The 15,632-nt window shown below is 30.6% G+C and overlaps 1 protein-coding gene across 3 annotated transcripts in view; it reads right to left on the bottom strand.

Annotated features, from left to right (window-relative positions):
- Window positions 1–443: 443 nt before the first annotated feature.
- LOC129976599 (homeobox protein cut-like) overlaps window positions 444–15,632 on the bottom strand; it is a 283,318-nt gene continuing 268,129 nt past the window's right edge. For 2 of the 3 annotated variants that reach the window (XM_056090238.1, XM_056090241.1), the window contains 4 exons: window positions 15,205–15,472; window positions 12,610–12,953; window positions 8,453–8,633; window positions 444–3,398 (listed from right to left, as the gene is read on the bottom strand). In XM_056090238.1, the coding sequence (XP_055946213.1) occupies window positions 2,014–3,398; window positions 8,453–8,633; window positions 12,610–12,953; window positions 15,205–15,472 (2,178 nt within the window). In that variant the 3' untranslated portion in view covers window positions 444–2,013. The remainder of the gene's footprint in view (window positions 3,399–8,452; window positions 8,634–12,609; window positions 12,954–15,204; window positions 15,473–15,632) is intronic. The other variant, XM_056090240.1, reaches the window with a different exon arrangement.

The following is a 15,632-nucleotide window of genomic DNA, read 5'->3' as shown; positions in this document are numbered from 1 at the left end:
TATATATATATATATATATATATACTTATGTTATTTTAAAACATATGATTACTCACAGGATTATTAAAAAAATATATAGTTACACATAAAATAGTTTGTTCAGTACTAAAATTCTAAATTGCTACTTGCTGTAAAGAATAAATAAATTTAGAAGCCAGAGCTGTATTATGCCGATAATGACATACTTAAAAATTAATATCTTGATGTAATCATTTTCAACTGAATTCATTTAGAGAATTTCAAAGAGTGTAACATTTTTAAATTAAAATTTTTGGAGATAAAAATGTATTTATTGAAATGATATACTGAATAGAAAGGTTGTTTGAATGCATAAGACAGGGATCAAACTGTTCTCCTGCATTCAAATACAGAAAATGTTTTTATTTAATCTTTGTTTATTCAAAATTTCCTAGATACAATAAACAAAATTTATATTGCCTTTTTCTTGAAAACTACAATTTCAGATATTATTTAAAAAAAGAATAAAAGTAAGCAGTGTCAATTTTGTGCCAAAAAGCTAATAACAACTTTTAAACAATCAAACCACTTTAATAACATTTTAATATTGCACTGTATATCGTAATAAGTAATAAATATAGGTAAAATAATCAACATGAAAACACAACAAATCTTTCATTCTACGTTTCATCAGGAAAGTAAAAGAAACAAAAAAGATGTATACTTAAATTAGCCCAAACTTCTTCATAATTTTTAAGAGATGATTGTTCTTAACCTCTTTTACAGTGTCTTGTTCTTTTAACGATAAAAATAGAGTAGCATTCCAGAGAAATTTCAAGTATCCTATTTAATTAAAATTGTGTTTTTACAGAATACTCTTTTATTCTTCTTTAAAGTAAGCCTAATAGCTTGAGTAGACATTTTTGAAGCCAACATGCTTTAATTTAGATTACAATTTTTGATTTAACAGCTGCTTGATTTGAAAGCTTGGTCTTGATAAGAGAAAGTAATGAAAAAAAAAATCAGCTTTGAAATAAATTAATGTGCCTTCTCAGTACTGTTCAAATAACTATTGACTGAGTCACTGCTAATGAAAAGAACCCGCGCATTTCAAAATTCTAGAACTAACTGATTACACATTGTCTACAGGTTCTTCTACAGACGCTTAACCAATTGGGTGGTATTACAAAAACAAAATTTAATAATATGCGAGAGAAACTTCACAATCGGGTAAAAAGGCTTGACGGTTATCACAGCTAATGCCGCGCTTACGGGTCTCACAAAGGTTCGGAACAACAAAATGGTCTTTCAACTGATTTTTTGAAGACACTGGAAGCAAGAATTGATGCACAAAAAATGTTTATGTAGTGTATTTACATTGTCTAAATGATGGTCTTCATTTGTGATAGGATTGATCGAAATGTTTAACAGTATTTTTAAAAAAAGAATCTGCTTTTAATCTCAAGCACAATTAAGATCATAAATGTTTTGATCGAAAACCAGCAACTTCGACGTAGCTTGGCAGGAACTTGCCATTTCGCTTGGTTTAGAGAGGAACGAAATGTTCTGATTTTTCTTTAAAAAGAAATGGATCAGCCATAGTCAATAGCGCGCTACATAGATGATTCTACTGATTTCAGCATATGAAACGCAAAACAAAGATGTATAAATACTTTTTACAGATGCAAAAATGAGACTTTGAGTCTCTGGAATTCACTCATCTACTTCAATAAATGTATTGTGATGAATGGCAATGGGAAAACTCAATGAGTTTTTTTTATTGTTATTCACTGCAAAACAACTTCTTATGATTCTCGGTTACCTTCAAGACAGTTTTGAACTTCAAATTGTTTCTAAGACAATAATGAAGTCCCAATATGTTCTTTGTAGTTACTTTTATGTAAACTTGAAGTCATACTTGTCACTTGATGTTAACTGCAATTTTTTAGTTCCTGGTTGCCAGAAAAATCAACATTCTTTGTTCGGTCTTCAGTGGATTCCAGAAGACCTGTTTAAAACAGTTCAGACGGGCTTGCTTTAAGCCACACTGTATCCTTAAGATTTAGGACATATTTCATCATCATCACTTATATCATCCCATCCTTCATCGTGCTCAGTTATGGCTCTTTCTAATCTCCTTATATTTTGTTCTCTCTCGAGTTTAGCATTTTCATCTTCTTTCTTGTTGGCATTGCAGAATGACATTTCGTTGGAATCAACGCGCATAACAGAATCAATACCCACTGATCGAGCTGAAAAGTCTGTTTGTCTAACACAAACACCGTTTATAACTTGGCTGATTCCCGCAGATGATGCATCCAGGATTTCATTTGTATCTTCGTCGTCGTCATCATCTTCAAAACCGACCAGATCACTATCAGGGGATAAATCCAGTCCAGGATCCACCCACTGTGGTGCAGCGGCCTTCCGACGGTTACTACTACCACTAGTGGATGATGCAGAAATATTTGGACGCTTTTCTTCTCGTAAGTCTACTGGAGAATCCATGGCAGAACCTCTGGAATGAAGATCCATTCTTGTTGAGGCTCCTCGTAGAATCGCTTCAATATCTGGTGTTGTATTCCTTAATGCTAAATCTAAAGATAAATTATGGGGTGCTGTACTTGATGGAACATCGTGACCAGATAATTTCTGGAATGTCGAAAAGCTAAGGTCCAAAGATGCTTTCGTGCTTGGAACACGCGGAAATCCCAAAGGAGACATCCTGGAATTAAATGCTGCATTGGGTTTATCAGCTGATGGTGTTAAATCTATTGCCGCGGCGTGGGTTAATTGAGAGGAAGACGACGAAGATGCTCTGGTTGGGGCGGATTCTGTAGATCTCCTATCACTGTCCTCTTCCTTGTCAGGTTTATCTTCTTTCTGTGGATACTGGTGACTGGATACACTTAAATCCAGAGTATTATCCACATCCGGCTTGCTAACAGGCAGTGGAACTCCAGCCAATCCTGGTAAAGGACACATTGCCCTCTGAGCTTCTGAGAAATAAGGAAGCATTTGATTCGCTGACCCTTGCTGATTCTTGCACATCTCTGCCAGACGTTGTCCAAGCAGGAGCCTGAAGCGTATTGGATCGAAAGACGTGGCATTTTCTGGGGGTGGATAAGGTGGAGGATCAGGTTCTTGATTTTGCTGCTTCAGTCTCATGCGGTGATTGTGGAACCAGTTTGTGATGGTGCGAACTGAAAGTCCCAGTTCAGAAGAGAGAAATTCCATGACGGCTGTGCTAGGATAAGGGTCCAAGTTGTAGGCGAGTTTCAGCGCTTCCTTTTGTTCCTCAGAAAACAGGATTCGGGGCTTCTTGGCGGAAGAGGGGTATAAGAATATTGGATCCAAAGGAAACTGTTGTTGTTGGTCTCCACAGGGTAAAAGTGGAGATGGCCCATCGGCATCCAAAGCGTTTCTGCGCCTTTTATTAGCTAAAATGAAAAATATTGCATTTAATAGAATGTATATCAATATTACTGCAAAAAATACTGCATATGTTCTCAGTGAAACTATTAAATTTCATCGCGGAATTCATTTGGCGGTTTTTAAAAATGAATTTATGTACATTTGGTGATTTATTTTATGATCCAACTGACCTTTTAAGCACTTCCGATAATGCGCATGACATAAAAAAGGCTATAGAAAAATACACCAGGATCTTTATTATTTCTATTCTTTTTAATATTTATTTTATAGACTTCTGATCGATTTTATAGAGTTCTGATAAAATATCAATAATTTTTCAATAAATTTGCAGAGAAAAAATAGTATGAAATAAATGCCCGATGAAGAATAGTTTTCTCACAAAACATTGCAAATAAACGCAAGGTTTTCTAAATTGATAGCGTGATAATGATGCCAGATGAGGGAAGAAGGGTTTTGCACACTTATTGTAAAGCTGGGTTTACACTCAGCCAGTTATAAGATTCCAGTAAGTGACGCATGCGCAGAAGGAAGACTGCATGTGTTGAGAGAGTAGACAATAACAAGTTCTTGTCTCGATGGGACAAGTGCTTGCTGCAATACAGTTTCTGCGCATACCTGGTCTTACTGGATAGATTGTAGCTGGCTGAGTGTAAACCCACCTTGATACACATAAAGAAAGTATTCCTACAATAAGAGAAAAATATTTATAAATTAAATTTATCAAGGATGATGATAAAAAAGCCAATTTAATGAAAGATCTAAAAAAAAAAAAGATATTAGGGCAAAGTAAAAATGACAGAAATTAAATATCATTTAGACATGTAATCAAGAGCATAATTAAAAATTTGATTTATGAAATATTTAAAGTTTTTAATCTTTCAAATGGATTCAATCCATTGATATTATTTGTAATACAAAGTCAACAGGGATGGTCTTCCCGAAATTATATCGCATGCAGTAATAAAATGTTATTCCCTCCTCACATCAACATAAAATGATGGACGTTTGGCCGGGCCATTAATTCTCAAATTTTTAATTTAGTGTCCCATATAAAGATAGATGAGTGCTTCGTAATATAGTAAAGAAAATCCGATTAGACGATTTTTTTCGCAATTAATCATTGGGATGTGTTTAATACACAATTACCAGAAAACCAGATTTATATTTTGGATGTTTTTTTTTTCCTGAACCTAAAACTGAACAAAAAATTACAATTGTAGTCACAAGATCACATATCAAATTTCTTTTATTAAATCTCTACATTTTGAAGCCAACGCATTTACTTACATGAGAAAGAACAGACAAACCCGATGGTTAGCCCCTTGATTATTTTTGGCCCAAAATTTAATAACAATCTCTACTTTAGGTGCTAAATCTGCATATCCAAATTGTATTTGTCTAATTAATTTCATTTCTATTGTGTTAACTTGTATTTTGAGATTACTTCTGAATAGATTTCATCCTAAGTTTTATAGAAATTTAAAAATTTCTTGCAAAGACTATATAGCATGTATCATTTGTTTAGCTGAAAGCATATTTGAGCTATCGTGACATATAGACAAACAGATGTAATTCCAAAAATGTGTTTTTCGGACTTAGGGAAATCTGAAACATCGAATTTCGTCAAATCGTCGAACTTGAATCTTTGAACAATTACAATACTCTCTCTTTATATACTTCGGTATACAAAAAAGCATATATACATCATTTTTATAATACTGATATTCTTTGAAAACAGCATTATTGATCAATTCTGGCAAATACTTTACACATAAAAAAGTAATTATCCAAAATCAATACTGGTGAATACTTTAATTGTGTTTAAAAATAATTACCCAAGCTCTCAGAATAATAAAATTTATATTACAGCTAATATACATTTTGCTTTTTTCAGAAAATTTATATATATTATGCGATTTTTGCTTGGAAGAATGCAAACGATTTATTTCAATAATTTTCCAATTTTAATATTCATTTCATCATTACTATTAATACTTTATTGAAACGAACAATTTTAAATATTTTAATATTTGGGATTCCATTTATTAATTTAAATTACCCCATTTTTACTTTCGTATATATATATATATATATATATAAATTTAGGATGCCACTTAAGAATTTGAAATTTTAAATGATAAATAATAAAATAACATTTGTGTAATTATTATTAACGTACACGAATTTACTTTTATATATAAGAAGGCCATTTTATTTTTTGCATTAATATAGAAATAAGGTATTTTTTTTTCAAAATTAGCTATTTTTAAACACAATATGAAACAATTTATTTAGTCTTTACCTATTTAAATTTGTATGGCTGAAACTACGAACTTATAATAAAAATAATCTAATTTGTATTTGTTATTACGAAATATTAAATAACTGTAATAGAAAAGTTAGAAGATAATGCAGATTTTCTAAGCTAAAGAAGGGAAAAGTTTCAGTTTTAAAATAACATAACGTCAATAAAAACTTAAAGCCATAGAATTTACAACAGAAAATTAAGTCACATTTTCAAATACATATGTACAAGTGAAAGTAAATTTTATTATCAAATATTTAAAATCAAACAAAATACCGTAAATAATGTTGAATCAATAGGTTTATTGGAAATTTTATTATTTAGTAAGAAAGCATGAATTTTAATTCCATATATGACTATAAAAGTCAGAATATATCAAATGCCGATAAAATGCCTCTAGATTAACAAGTTCTCAATAAGATCTTCAAATATGAAACAGTTTGTAATGTTTGATTTAGCAGGCTGAAACCATACACTTGAGATCATGAGGCGATTGATCCATTGCAGCTGAATACACAAGAAAATGAATTGAATGTTGTTACAATGCGGACTCGTAATATGACCTTGTACGCTGTCTATAAATAGAATGTTTTAAAACATCAAAAAATTCGCCAGTTTTGAGTCTTTTTTTTTTCATTTATAGATTTCATTCAAGACTTCTCTAATAAAAATATGAGTATTTCGAATAAATGATAAAAGTAATCGAAATTCTTACAAATGAGTATGAAAGAAAAATTGAAAATATAGTTTCGCAAGTTTCTGTTATTTAAAATCAAGCGATTTTATTTTGAGACAAGAAAATTAGAATACTTAAGAAGCTATTACTAAGGTCTTTGGAAGGTGAAATTTGAAACGTGTAAAATGTTTATAAAAAAATAAACATTTTTATTATGTATTTTGTCTACTTAACTATTTTTTTCTCTTTTAAATATTATTTTATTTAAATCTTTCTCAAATAACAGATTATGATTTGAAATATGACAGCACGAAGATATTTCTCTTAAATTCTAAAATTATATAACTTTTTACTTTCTCGTATACATAGTATAAAGAAAGTATATTAATCGTCGAAAAATTCGAAATCGAAAATTTGACGAATCTCCACGTTTTAGACTTCCCCAAGCTCTAAAAACACGTTTTGGAAAATGTCCGTGTGTCTGTCTGTGACAATGATAACTCAAAAAGGCTTTGAGCTAGACGGTTGAAATTTGGTACACGGTCTTATCAAATTTGTAGGATTTCTATCAAATTTTAACTAAAAACTTTTCAGAGGAAGTCCATCTTTACGGCTGTTCGGAAATAAGTTAGCACTATAATTATAAAACGAACAGAGCTGGATGGATTAAATTTATATATTTAGCACCTATAGTGTATACACCTGTCATATTTTGAGCCAAATTCGAAAAGGGGTTGACTGTCGGTCAGTTTGTACTTTCAGAAATATGTAAACGCCATAATTTAAAAACGCAGTTACTTTCCTTTAACGTAGTACTTTCCTATCCCAACTTCAAAAACTATATATTTTTTTTATTACTTTTTCGCATGAGAAGTATAGAGAAAGTATTGTAAGCATCAAAAAATTTGAAATCGAAATTTTGACTAATCTTCCTATTTTAGACCTCCCACATTTTTGGTTTTATGTCTGTCTGTTAACAGGATCATTCAAAAATGCTTTGAGCTATACGGCTGAAATTTGGTACATGGAATTACGATCATATATGTAGATTTCTATCAAATTTTGAAAGAAATCCATTCGCACGAATTTTGTCTGGTTGTTCAATTACAAATTCGATAACTCTAAAACATAAAGAGCTTGGTAGATTAAATTTGATGCACAGATTTAGCATCTAAATTATAAGTATTTATAAAATTTTGAACCAAATTCATTGAATGAGTGACTTTCTATTGGTCTGTACTTTCACATGTAGGAAAATACAATACCACATAAATGCAGTGATTTAAATCAATGAAATTCGGCTTATTATCTTGTGACTACAATTGTAGTTTTGTTTCACTCGGCCAGTAATAAGACGTCTAAAATACATATTCTTGAGATTCAGTATAAATTAAGATTTAGTGTAAAGAACTGTATTTCATAACTGTCGTTCACCGAAGGAAAAAAAAATCCGTGGTTTTATTTAAGGTTTACAGTTTTAAGCAGAGGAAAGACCTTTCTTGGAGCGTTTGCGACAAAGTTTCGGGAAGACAATTTCCGCTGTTTGACATTAATCTCCGAACAAGCAAGTTTTAAGTAAGAAATATTTTGATATACTGAATTGCCAAGACATTTTAATTGTAGATTGCATTCAAGGTATTGGTAGGTTTCGGTATTTCTCATATAAAGAAAATATTTTAAACTTAAATTTAGAAGTAATTTTAAACAAAATGAAAAAAAATCACACATTAAAAAAAAAGAATCTAATATTCTAATGCAAATATTGACACAACTGTTTAGTTGTGAATTAGTAACCCAGTTGCAAAAATTGGACCATGCTGGTCTGTAGGTGAATTTAAAAATCTACAGAGGAGGAATCCTAAGAATAATATTCTGAAATTTAATTTGATTTTAATTTTTAATAAGGTCAAATACATGGCTTTTTCTAAATCAAGTGTAAGGAAAGAATTATATAACCCTTAAAATATCGGAAAAAGAATTCTTGAAAGCTTTTTACCCTCCCAAATTTATTGGAGACTTTTGGTAGCTGCCTATTTGATAACTTTAGTCTGTTTCAAAGTAATGTTATTATAATGTACCTTCTCGTCTTTCTGTCTTGATGGCCTGCAGTTTTTCGACGTTGCTTGGGTCATTCAGCCAGAGTTGCATTCGAATGAAGGGCTCACGACCTTTGATGCTAAGCATGTGCCAAGGTTTTGGCTTGGACAGGAGCTCACTCACAGATCCTTGAGATAAGCCGAGTACAGCTTCACCAAACAGCTGCAGAATTAAAAAAAAAAACATTAATAAAATGACACAAACGCACATATATCCATAGATATATCTCGGACTAGTTTAGTTTATTTTTTTCAGTTCCCGGGTGTATTGAGCAATTTTCAAGTAACTACAGGAATGGGACAATGGATTTACTTGGCGATTTCCAGATTATGCCAAGACTGCCAAAATCTATTATACGTAAGATGCCAGGATTTTTCAATGTGATTACATTGATGTGTTTTCTTGACAATTTTAAGATTATATCAAAATAGTGGGTTTAATTGACGATTATTGACAGTTTAATTGGCAAAATATTGGGTTTAATTGACGATTGCAAGATCGCCAAAGCCGAGTTGCTTATTATTAAGCTTGCGATGGTTTGCATTTTTTTATTTTTTATTTTTTTGGCGATTTATTGCTGGAACATAAAAGGATGCCAGGATTTCTCAATGTGATTACATTGATGGTTTACTTGTCAATTTTAAGATTATATCAAAATATCGGGTTTAATTGACGATTATTGGCAGTTTAATTGGCAAAATATTGGGTTTAATTGACGATTGCAAGATCACCAAAGCCGAGTTGCTTATTATTCAGCTTGCGATGGTTTGCATTTTTTGGCGATTTATTGCCGGAACATAAAAATAAACAAGTCTTTTCCTTTAGATATACTTTATTTGAACTTGAAATATGGTTAATAAGAGATCTATACTGAATTTTATAAGTTTTGAATGTACGTGATAAAGATTCTTTACCATAAAATGTGCAGAATACTTCTTATTAGTAAAAAATGCCCAAGGAGAATGTCGAACATTTTTAGTGAAATCGTGCAATATCCTAGCTTATTTTTAAGAAACTTGTCGGTTATATTTCTTGATAGGATGAAATATTTATAAAATGATTAATAAAATGATCTTTTCGAAGAAAAATTATTTTAAAAGAAATAGATCTGTTTTTCATCGTTACATTTGTTAAGTATGATTGAAATTACCCATTATTAAAAAAACAGAACTAAATTTTAACTAGATATTACTCATGAGCTAACGTTAAATAACTACTGTATTTTTTTCCTTTTTGAGACCTCATTAAATTGTTTGAAAAAGTACATATTATTCTCTAGACACAGATATATAAAAATAAGAGCTATAAAATAAAAATAACTCTATAAAAATCTGTGAATAACTGTGCAAACAGAATTTCTAAGATGTTTTAGGAGCCATAAAGTGTGATCTGTTCAGGTGCCATAGCAATCAATTTTTCAAAATTTTATCTGATTATTTTTTTAAAATTAAAAAAAAAAAAAAGGAATTTTGGTATGAATAGTGAAAAATGGAAAAAAAAAAGTTTTTATTTTTAATTCTGAATTTAAAATACAAAATGATTAAGACAACCGAATCAGCTTTAAAAGTAAATAATTCTCAAATTAAAAGATAAAAGGATGCTATTTTCACAGAAAGAATAAAAATGAATTCCTCCTCCACCCCCTCTCCAGGAAGTTAGAATTGATTTGCAATATAGCTTATGCCTTAAATCATTAGTTAGCTCTACATTTGGGGTTTCGCTGCGTTACGTAGGACAAAATGCTAATGGAAGTAATAATGCTTAGGTCTTACAATAGTTTAACAGTACACATTACCTTCCTTCTAAAATATTTAGCTAATGCAGTAGAATCCTTACGATCTGCAACTCAATTATACTAATCAATTTCGGGAAGAAGAAAAAGGGGGAAAATATCTCAAAAAACGGGAAAAGTAATTGTTTGAGTGTGACTGTGATTTTGATGCCTTTTTTTCGAATCGAAAATTATATTTTAGCGGCTAAAACGAAAGAAGAAAAGAAGAAAGTATATCAGTATTCTTTAATGAAAGTTGATATATATCATGTGAATGCTGACATTCGTAAAGAAAATATCGACATTTGCCTCATATCGGTCTCTTACAATATTATGCTATACAACATTATTTATGTGCAATTTTATTATATACAGTGTCTCACAAAAGTGATGGGACACTTGTGCTTTACAAAAGGAAACTGTAATAAAATAAATTAAAAAAAACATGTACAAATTTTGTGGGTGTGTTTCATACTTAAATTTAGTAACAATTATTACATAACATACATTTTGTCAAAATATTAAAATATTAATTTAATAAAAATACAATTGTTTAGAACGGAGCAAAAAATAGCTCACATAAGTGATGGGACACCATTAGATATGCAACAAAAATCGTCTGAAATAAGCAATAAAAATATTTTTCGTGATTTTATTTTTACTCAAAAGCAATTGGCAATAATTTATAAAATCGTCTGCAGTATTTCTCTCCAGTTTGCTTCGGAATTTTTGTGTTTTTTAGCTCTGTGCAGCCATGAATACTAAACGAAAAGAAACTTCGCCTGAAATTCGAAAATTAGTTATTAATTTGCATATTGAGCGTGGAAAATCTATTAGAAAAATTGCTGAAACAGTTAACTTGAGTCATTCAACAATTTTCAATATCATTAAACGATATAAAAAGAATCATATTATTCAGGATAAAAGAAGACCTGGCCGACCATCAAAGCTATCCAATGGAATAAAGCGAATCAGCGTTCGAAATATTAAAAAAAAAAAAAAAAAAAATCCAAGAAAGAGTGCTCCTAAAGTTGCTGCTGATTTACAAGCATTATATGGAATAATTGTTAATCCTGAGACTATTAGAAGGGTAATTCGATCTGCTGGATATCACGGTAGAATAGCCAGGAAAAAATTCTTCGTAAGTGAAATGAATAGAAAACTCTGACTAGCTTTTGCAAAATCCAACATAAATAAGAATTCTGATTACTGGAATAAAGTTATATTTGCTGATGTGAGTAAATTTAATATATTTGGTTCTGACGGTAGAATCTTGGTGTGGAGAAAACCCAGGGAAGAATTTCGCAAACAGAACTTGGTGCCAACAGTAAAATATGGTGGAGGAGGAGTTATGGTATGGGGTGTATGTCGTCCGCTGCAGTTGGTAATCTTGTTTTTATTGACAGTATAATGGATCAGTACAAGTATATTGACATTTTAAAGCAAAATTTGAAATCTTCAGCACGAAAATTGAACCTTCATAACGATTTTAAATTCTACCAGGACAGTGACCCCAAGCACACTGCTTTGAACGTTAGACTCTGGCTGCTGTGTAACTGTCCTGAATTAATAAAAACACCACCATAATCTCCAGACTTAAATCCCATAGAGAATATTTGGCAAGAATTGGAATCAAGAATTCGCAAACACACCATTTCTTCAAAACAACAATTAAAATCGGTGCTTCAAGAAGAATGGGGTAAAATCACTCCAGAAATCACAAAAAAATGAGTCGAATCCATCCCAAGAAGATTAAATCATGTTTAAAAAGTAAAAGGAAATCCAACAAAATATTAAAACCTTTTAAAAAGTAAAATTTTTGGATAAATATTTGATGGAAAAGTAAGTGTCCCATCACTTATGTGAGCCATTTTTTGCTCCGTTCAAAACAATTGTATTTTTATTAAATTAATATTTTAATATTTTGACAAAATGTATGTTATGTAATAATTGTTACTAACTTTAAATATAAAACACACCGAAAAAATTTTGTACATGTTTATTTATTTATTTTATTACAGTTTCCTTTTGTAAAACACAAGTGTCCCATCACTTTTGTGAGACACTGTATGTGCGTATGCTATGAACTTTCACACAAAATTTAATTTCCAACTTCTGTTTTTGAATACTTTCTAAAATATTTATAACGAATTACTTGCATCTACACTGATTCACATGGAAACGGTTCGGTTTTTGTCGGTTTCGGATTTTGTCAATCGTTTCTAGTCGGATTATTGACAAAGCCGACACATCACTGCATACTAGAGAAATTTAAATCTCGCATCTGCTGTGAAATATAATGAATTAAAAAAAATAATAAAACTAGAAATTTAATTAATTAAAACAATTATCAGGTAATCGAATTACTTTTTGTCCGATATTATGTACAGTAAGAGTCTCCTTGATCCTTGCTGTAATTATCTGAGTGTCTAGATCCGTTGTAACTGCTGCCATCTCATAGACGGAGGGTTGCACGTAAGGGGCCAAGCACCGGTTGCCCCTCCGGCCGGGCGGCCCCGCCCCTTTCAGGTTAGCACTGGAAGGTAGGGCTGCGCTTCCGGAGGGACTGTGTGCTGTGAGGGGGGCTGAGGGACTTTCTGGGGTTGATGGAGGTTGTGGAGAAGACGGGTGAGAGGGTTTCGACGGGGTTTGTTGATGACTTGGGTACGTTGGTTCGGATGAACTGACGGGGCTGAATCGGTTTGGTCCTGCTGAAAGAAGAATAGATTTTATAAGAAATATGTTTTTAATTTGTCAAAATTCTGAAAATATGAATGAAAGTAGATCAAAATTGGTAGTGAAATAAAGAATTAGTGAAATAAAAGAAGTTCAAGATTTAGTAAAGCAAAACACTTAAGTAAGTTAAGCAACTTTGAATAAACACTTTGCTAATAGATAGTATTTTTTTTTTTTAATATAAAAGTTTGAAAGTTTTTTAGCTATTTTGGATTATTTGGACTGTATAATTTTTCAAAATAATTGCTAATCTCTCAGCCAAAATAACGAACAAACATTTTAAGTGAAACTATTTTGTTTCTATTTTATATTCATGAATTCATTTTTGTACTTATTATTTAGTTAAAATAGTTTTAAAAAAAAGAGCATAGAAATAGTAAATTGAAAAATAAGTTAAAAAATTTGTTAGATGTTTAATTAATGTATTTTAAAACATGTATTTAAAAAAATTAATTAAATATGTATAATTTAAAATATATTTAATGTATGATTTAAATTTGATAAATTATGACCCACAATACGCAATGCATGGAAAATTAACAAAAGATTACTAAAGGAACTTCTAATATATATTTAAAATATCTCTATGATTTGAGTTTCGCATAATCACGTGATTAACAATCTTTTTGCAAATATACTTAAGTAAGATACTTAATAAATATAACTATAAAAAATTAGCACTATCTTAAATGTATAATTTTAAAAATTTAAATTTAAAATAAAAATATTTGGCAGCATGTTACCTTTACAACAAAACATGTTTCGTTATAAAGAGTCCTTACGGGAAGTGTTATGACGAAAACTTTTAGAAAACAGTATTTTTTAAAACCCTAGCTGCCTTTGGTGACCAGATTGTTTACTGGGAATATTGGCTTTCCTGGTTTTTAAATTATTTAATATAGAATGCATTGATGTTAAAGTTTTTTTTTTTATTTGATAAGACTGAAAAATAGAAATTTAAGGGAATCATGCGGTAAATTACGTATTACACTCTACTACAAATTATGTATTACAGTCTATTACAATTTAGACGAATAAATTAAAAAGTGCCTTATGTATAATGGTCTACTACAAATTAGATGTATAAATTAAAAAGTGCATCATGTATTACAGTCCACTACAAATTAGACGTATAAATTAAAAAGCGCATTATGTATTACAGTCCACTACAAATTATGTATTACAGTCCACTACAAATTACGTATTACAGTTTACTACAAATTACGTATTACAGTTTACTACAAATTACGTATTACAGTTTACTACAAATTACGTATTACAGTCTATTACAATTTAGACGAATAAAAAAAGTGCCTTATGTATAACAGTCTACTACAAATTAGATGCATAAATTAAAAAGTGCATTATGTATTACAGTCCACTACAAATTAGACGTATAAATTAAAAAGTGTTTTATGTATAACAGTCTACTTCAAATTAGACGTATAAATTAAAAAATGCATTATGTATTACAGCCCACTACAAATTACGTATTACAGTCCACTACAAATTATGTATTAGAGTTCACTACAAATTGTGTTTTACAGTCTATTACAATTTAGACGAATAAATTAAAAAGTGCCTTATGTATAATGGTCTACTACAAATTAGACGTATAAATTAAAAAGTGCATTATGTATTACAGTCCACTACAAATTAGACGTATAAATTAAAAACTGTATTATGTATTACAGTCCAATACAAATTATGTATTACAGTCTATTACAAATTATGTATTATAGTCTACTACAAATTAGACATATAAATTAAAAAGGCATTTACAAGAGTAAATCCTACTTCAGAGTTAGAGGCAAAAAATTTTTTAAATCTTAATTTTACCATTAGCAAAAAACATATAACTGAATTATTTAATGGAACAATGAAATTAGTTGAGGTTCATCCCAATTATTAAAACATCATTATAGATTGCGCATTAAAATTAAATTCAAAGAAATAAAGTCAGAAGAAAATATTGTATGGGAAGGAACTGGTATTATTAAAAAGATAATTTTTTTTGATTGTGTAAAAATAATTTTTGTGAAACAGTATTTTCAGTTGTATAAAAAAGGAACCCAAAAATTTTATATGAAAGACATGCAATCAAAAATTCATTTCTCTCACTCTCTACATTTAAAGTCCTAACTGAATAAATTTACAAAAAGAAGGCACATTTTACTTTCCAGAAATATCGTTGGAAACGTTCAATTTAAGATATTAAAATGTTACCTGGTGGTACTGGCACTCCTCCATATCCGCCCATCCTCATCAGTCTCTCCGGCGCTATTTTGTACTGTGAGGCCACCAACTTGTGGACTGCGTTCTCGTCCTCCAGGAACATTTTCATGCGGATGAAGGGCTCCCGACCTTTCTGTGTCAGCATGTGCCAGGGCTTGGGCCGTGCCAACAGGTCGGAGACGGAGCCTTGCGACAGTCCCAAGACACTTTCCCCAAACAACCGCTGGCTGATGGAGTATTGGGATAACTGTTCTTTCACCTACAAGAGCAAATTAAGAAAAACTGAGTTTCTTGCCTTTAATATTCCAAATTAATATTTTAAATACTTTTCTTAGTCTTTGTTAAATTCATAATTCCTATTATAGTTATCTTTTATACAGTATGATCATAAAGTCTATTTCTGATTAAAAAAACTATAA

The sequence above is a fragment of the Argiope bruennichi genome, chromosome 7 (genome assembly GCF_947563725.1).
Source record: "Argiope bruennichi chromosome 7, qqArgBrue1.1, whole genome shotgun sequence".
Lineage (NCBI taxonomy): Eukaryota > Metazoa > Arthropoda > Arachnida > Araneae > Araneidae > Argiope > Argiope bruennichi.
This window is presented reverse-complemented; position numbering and strand designations above follow the sequence as displayed.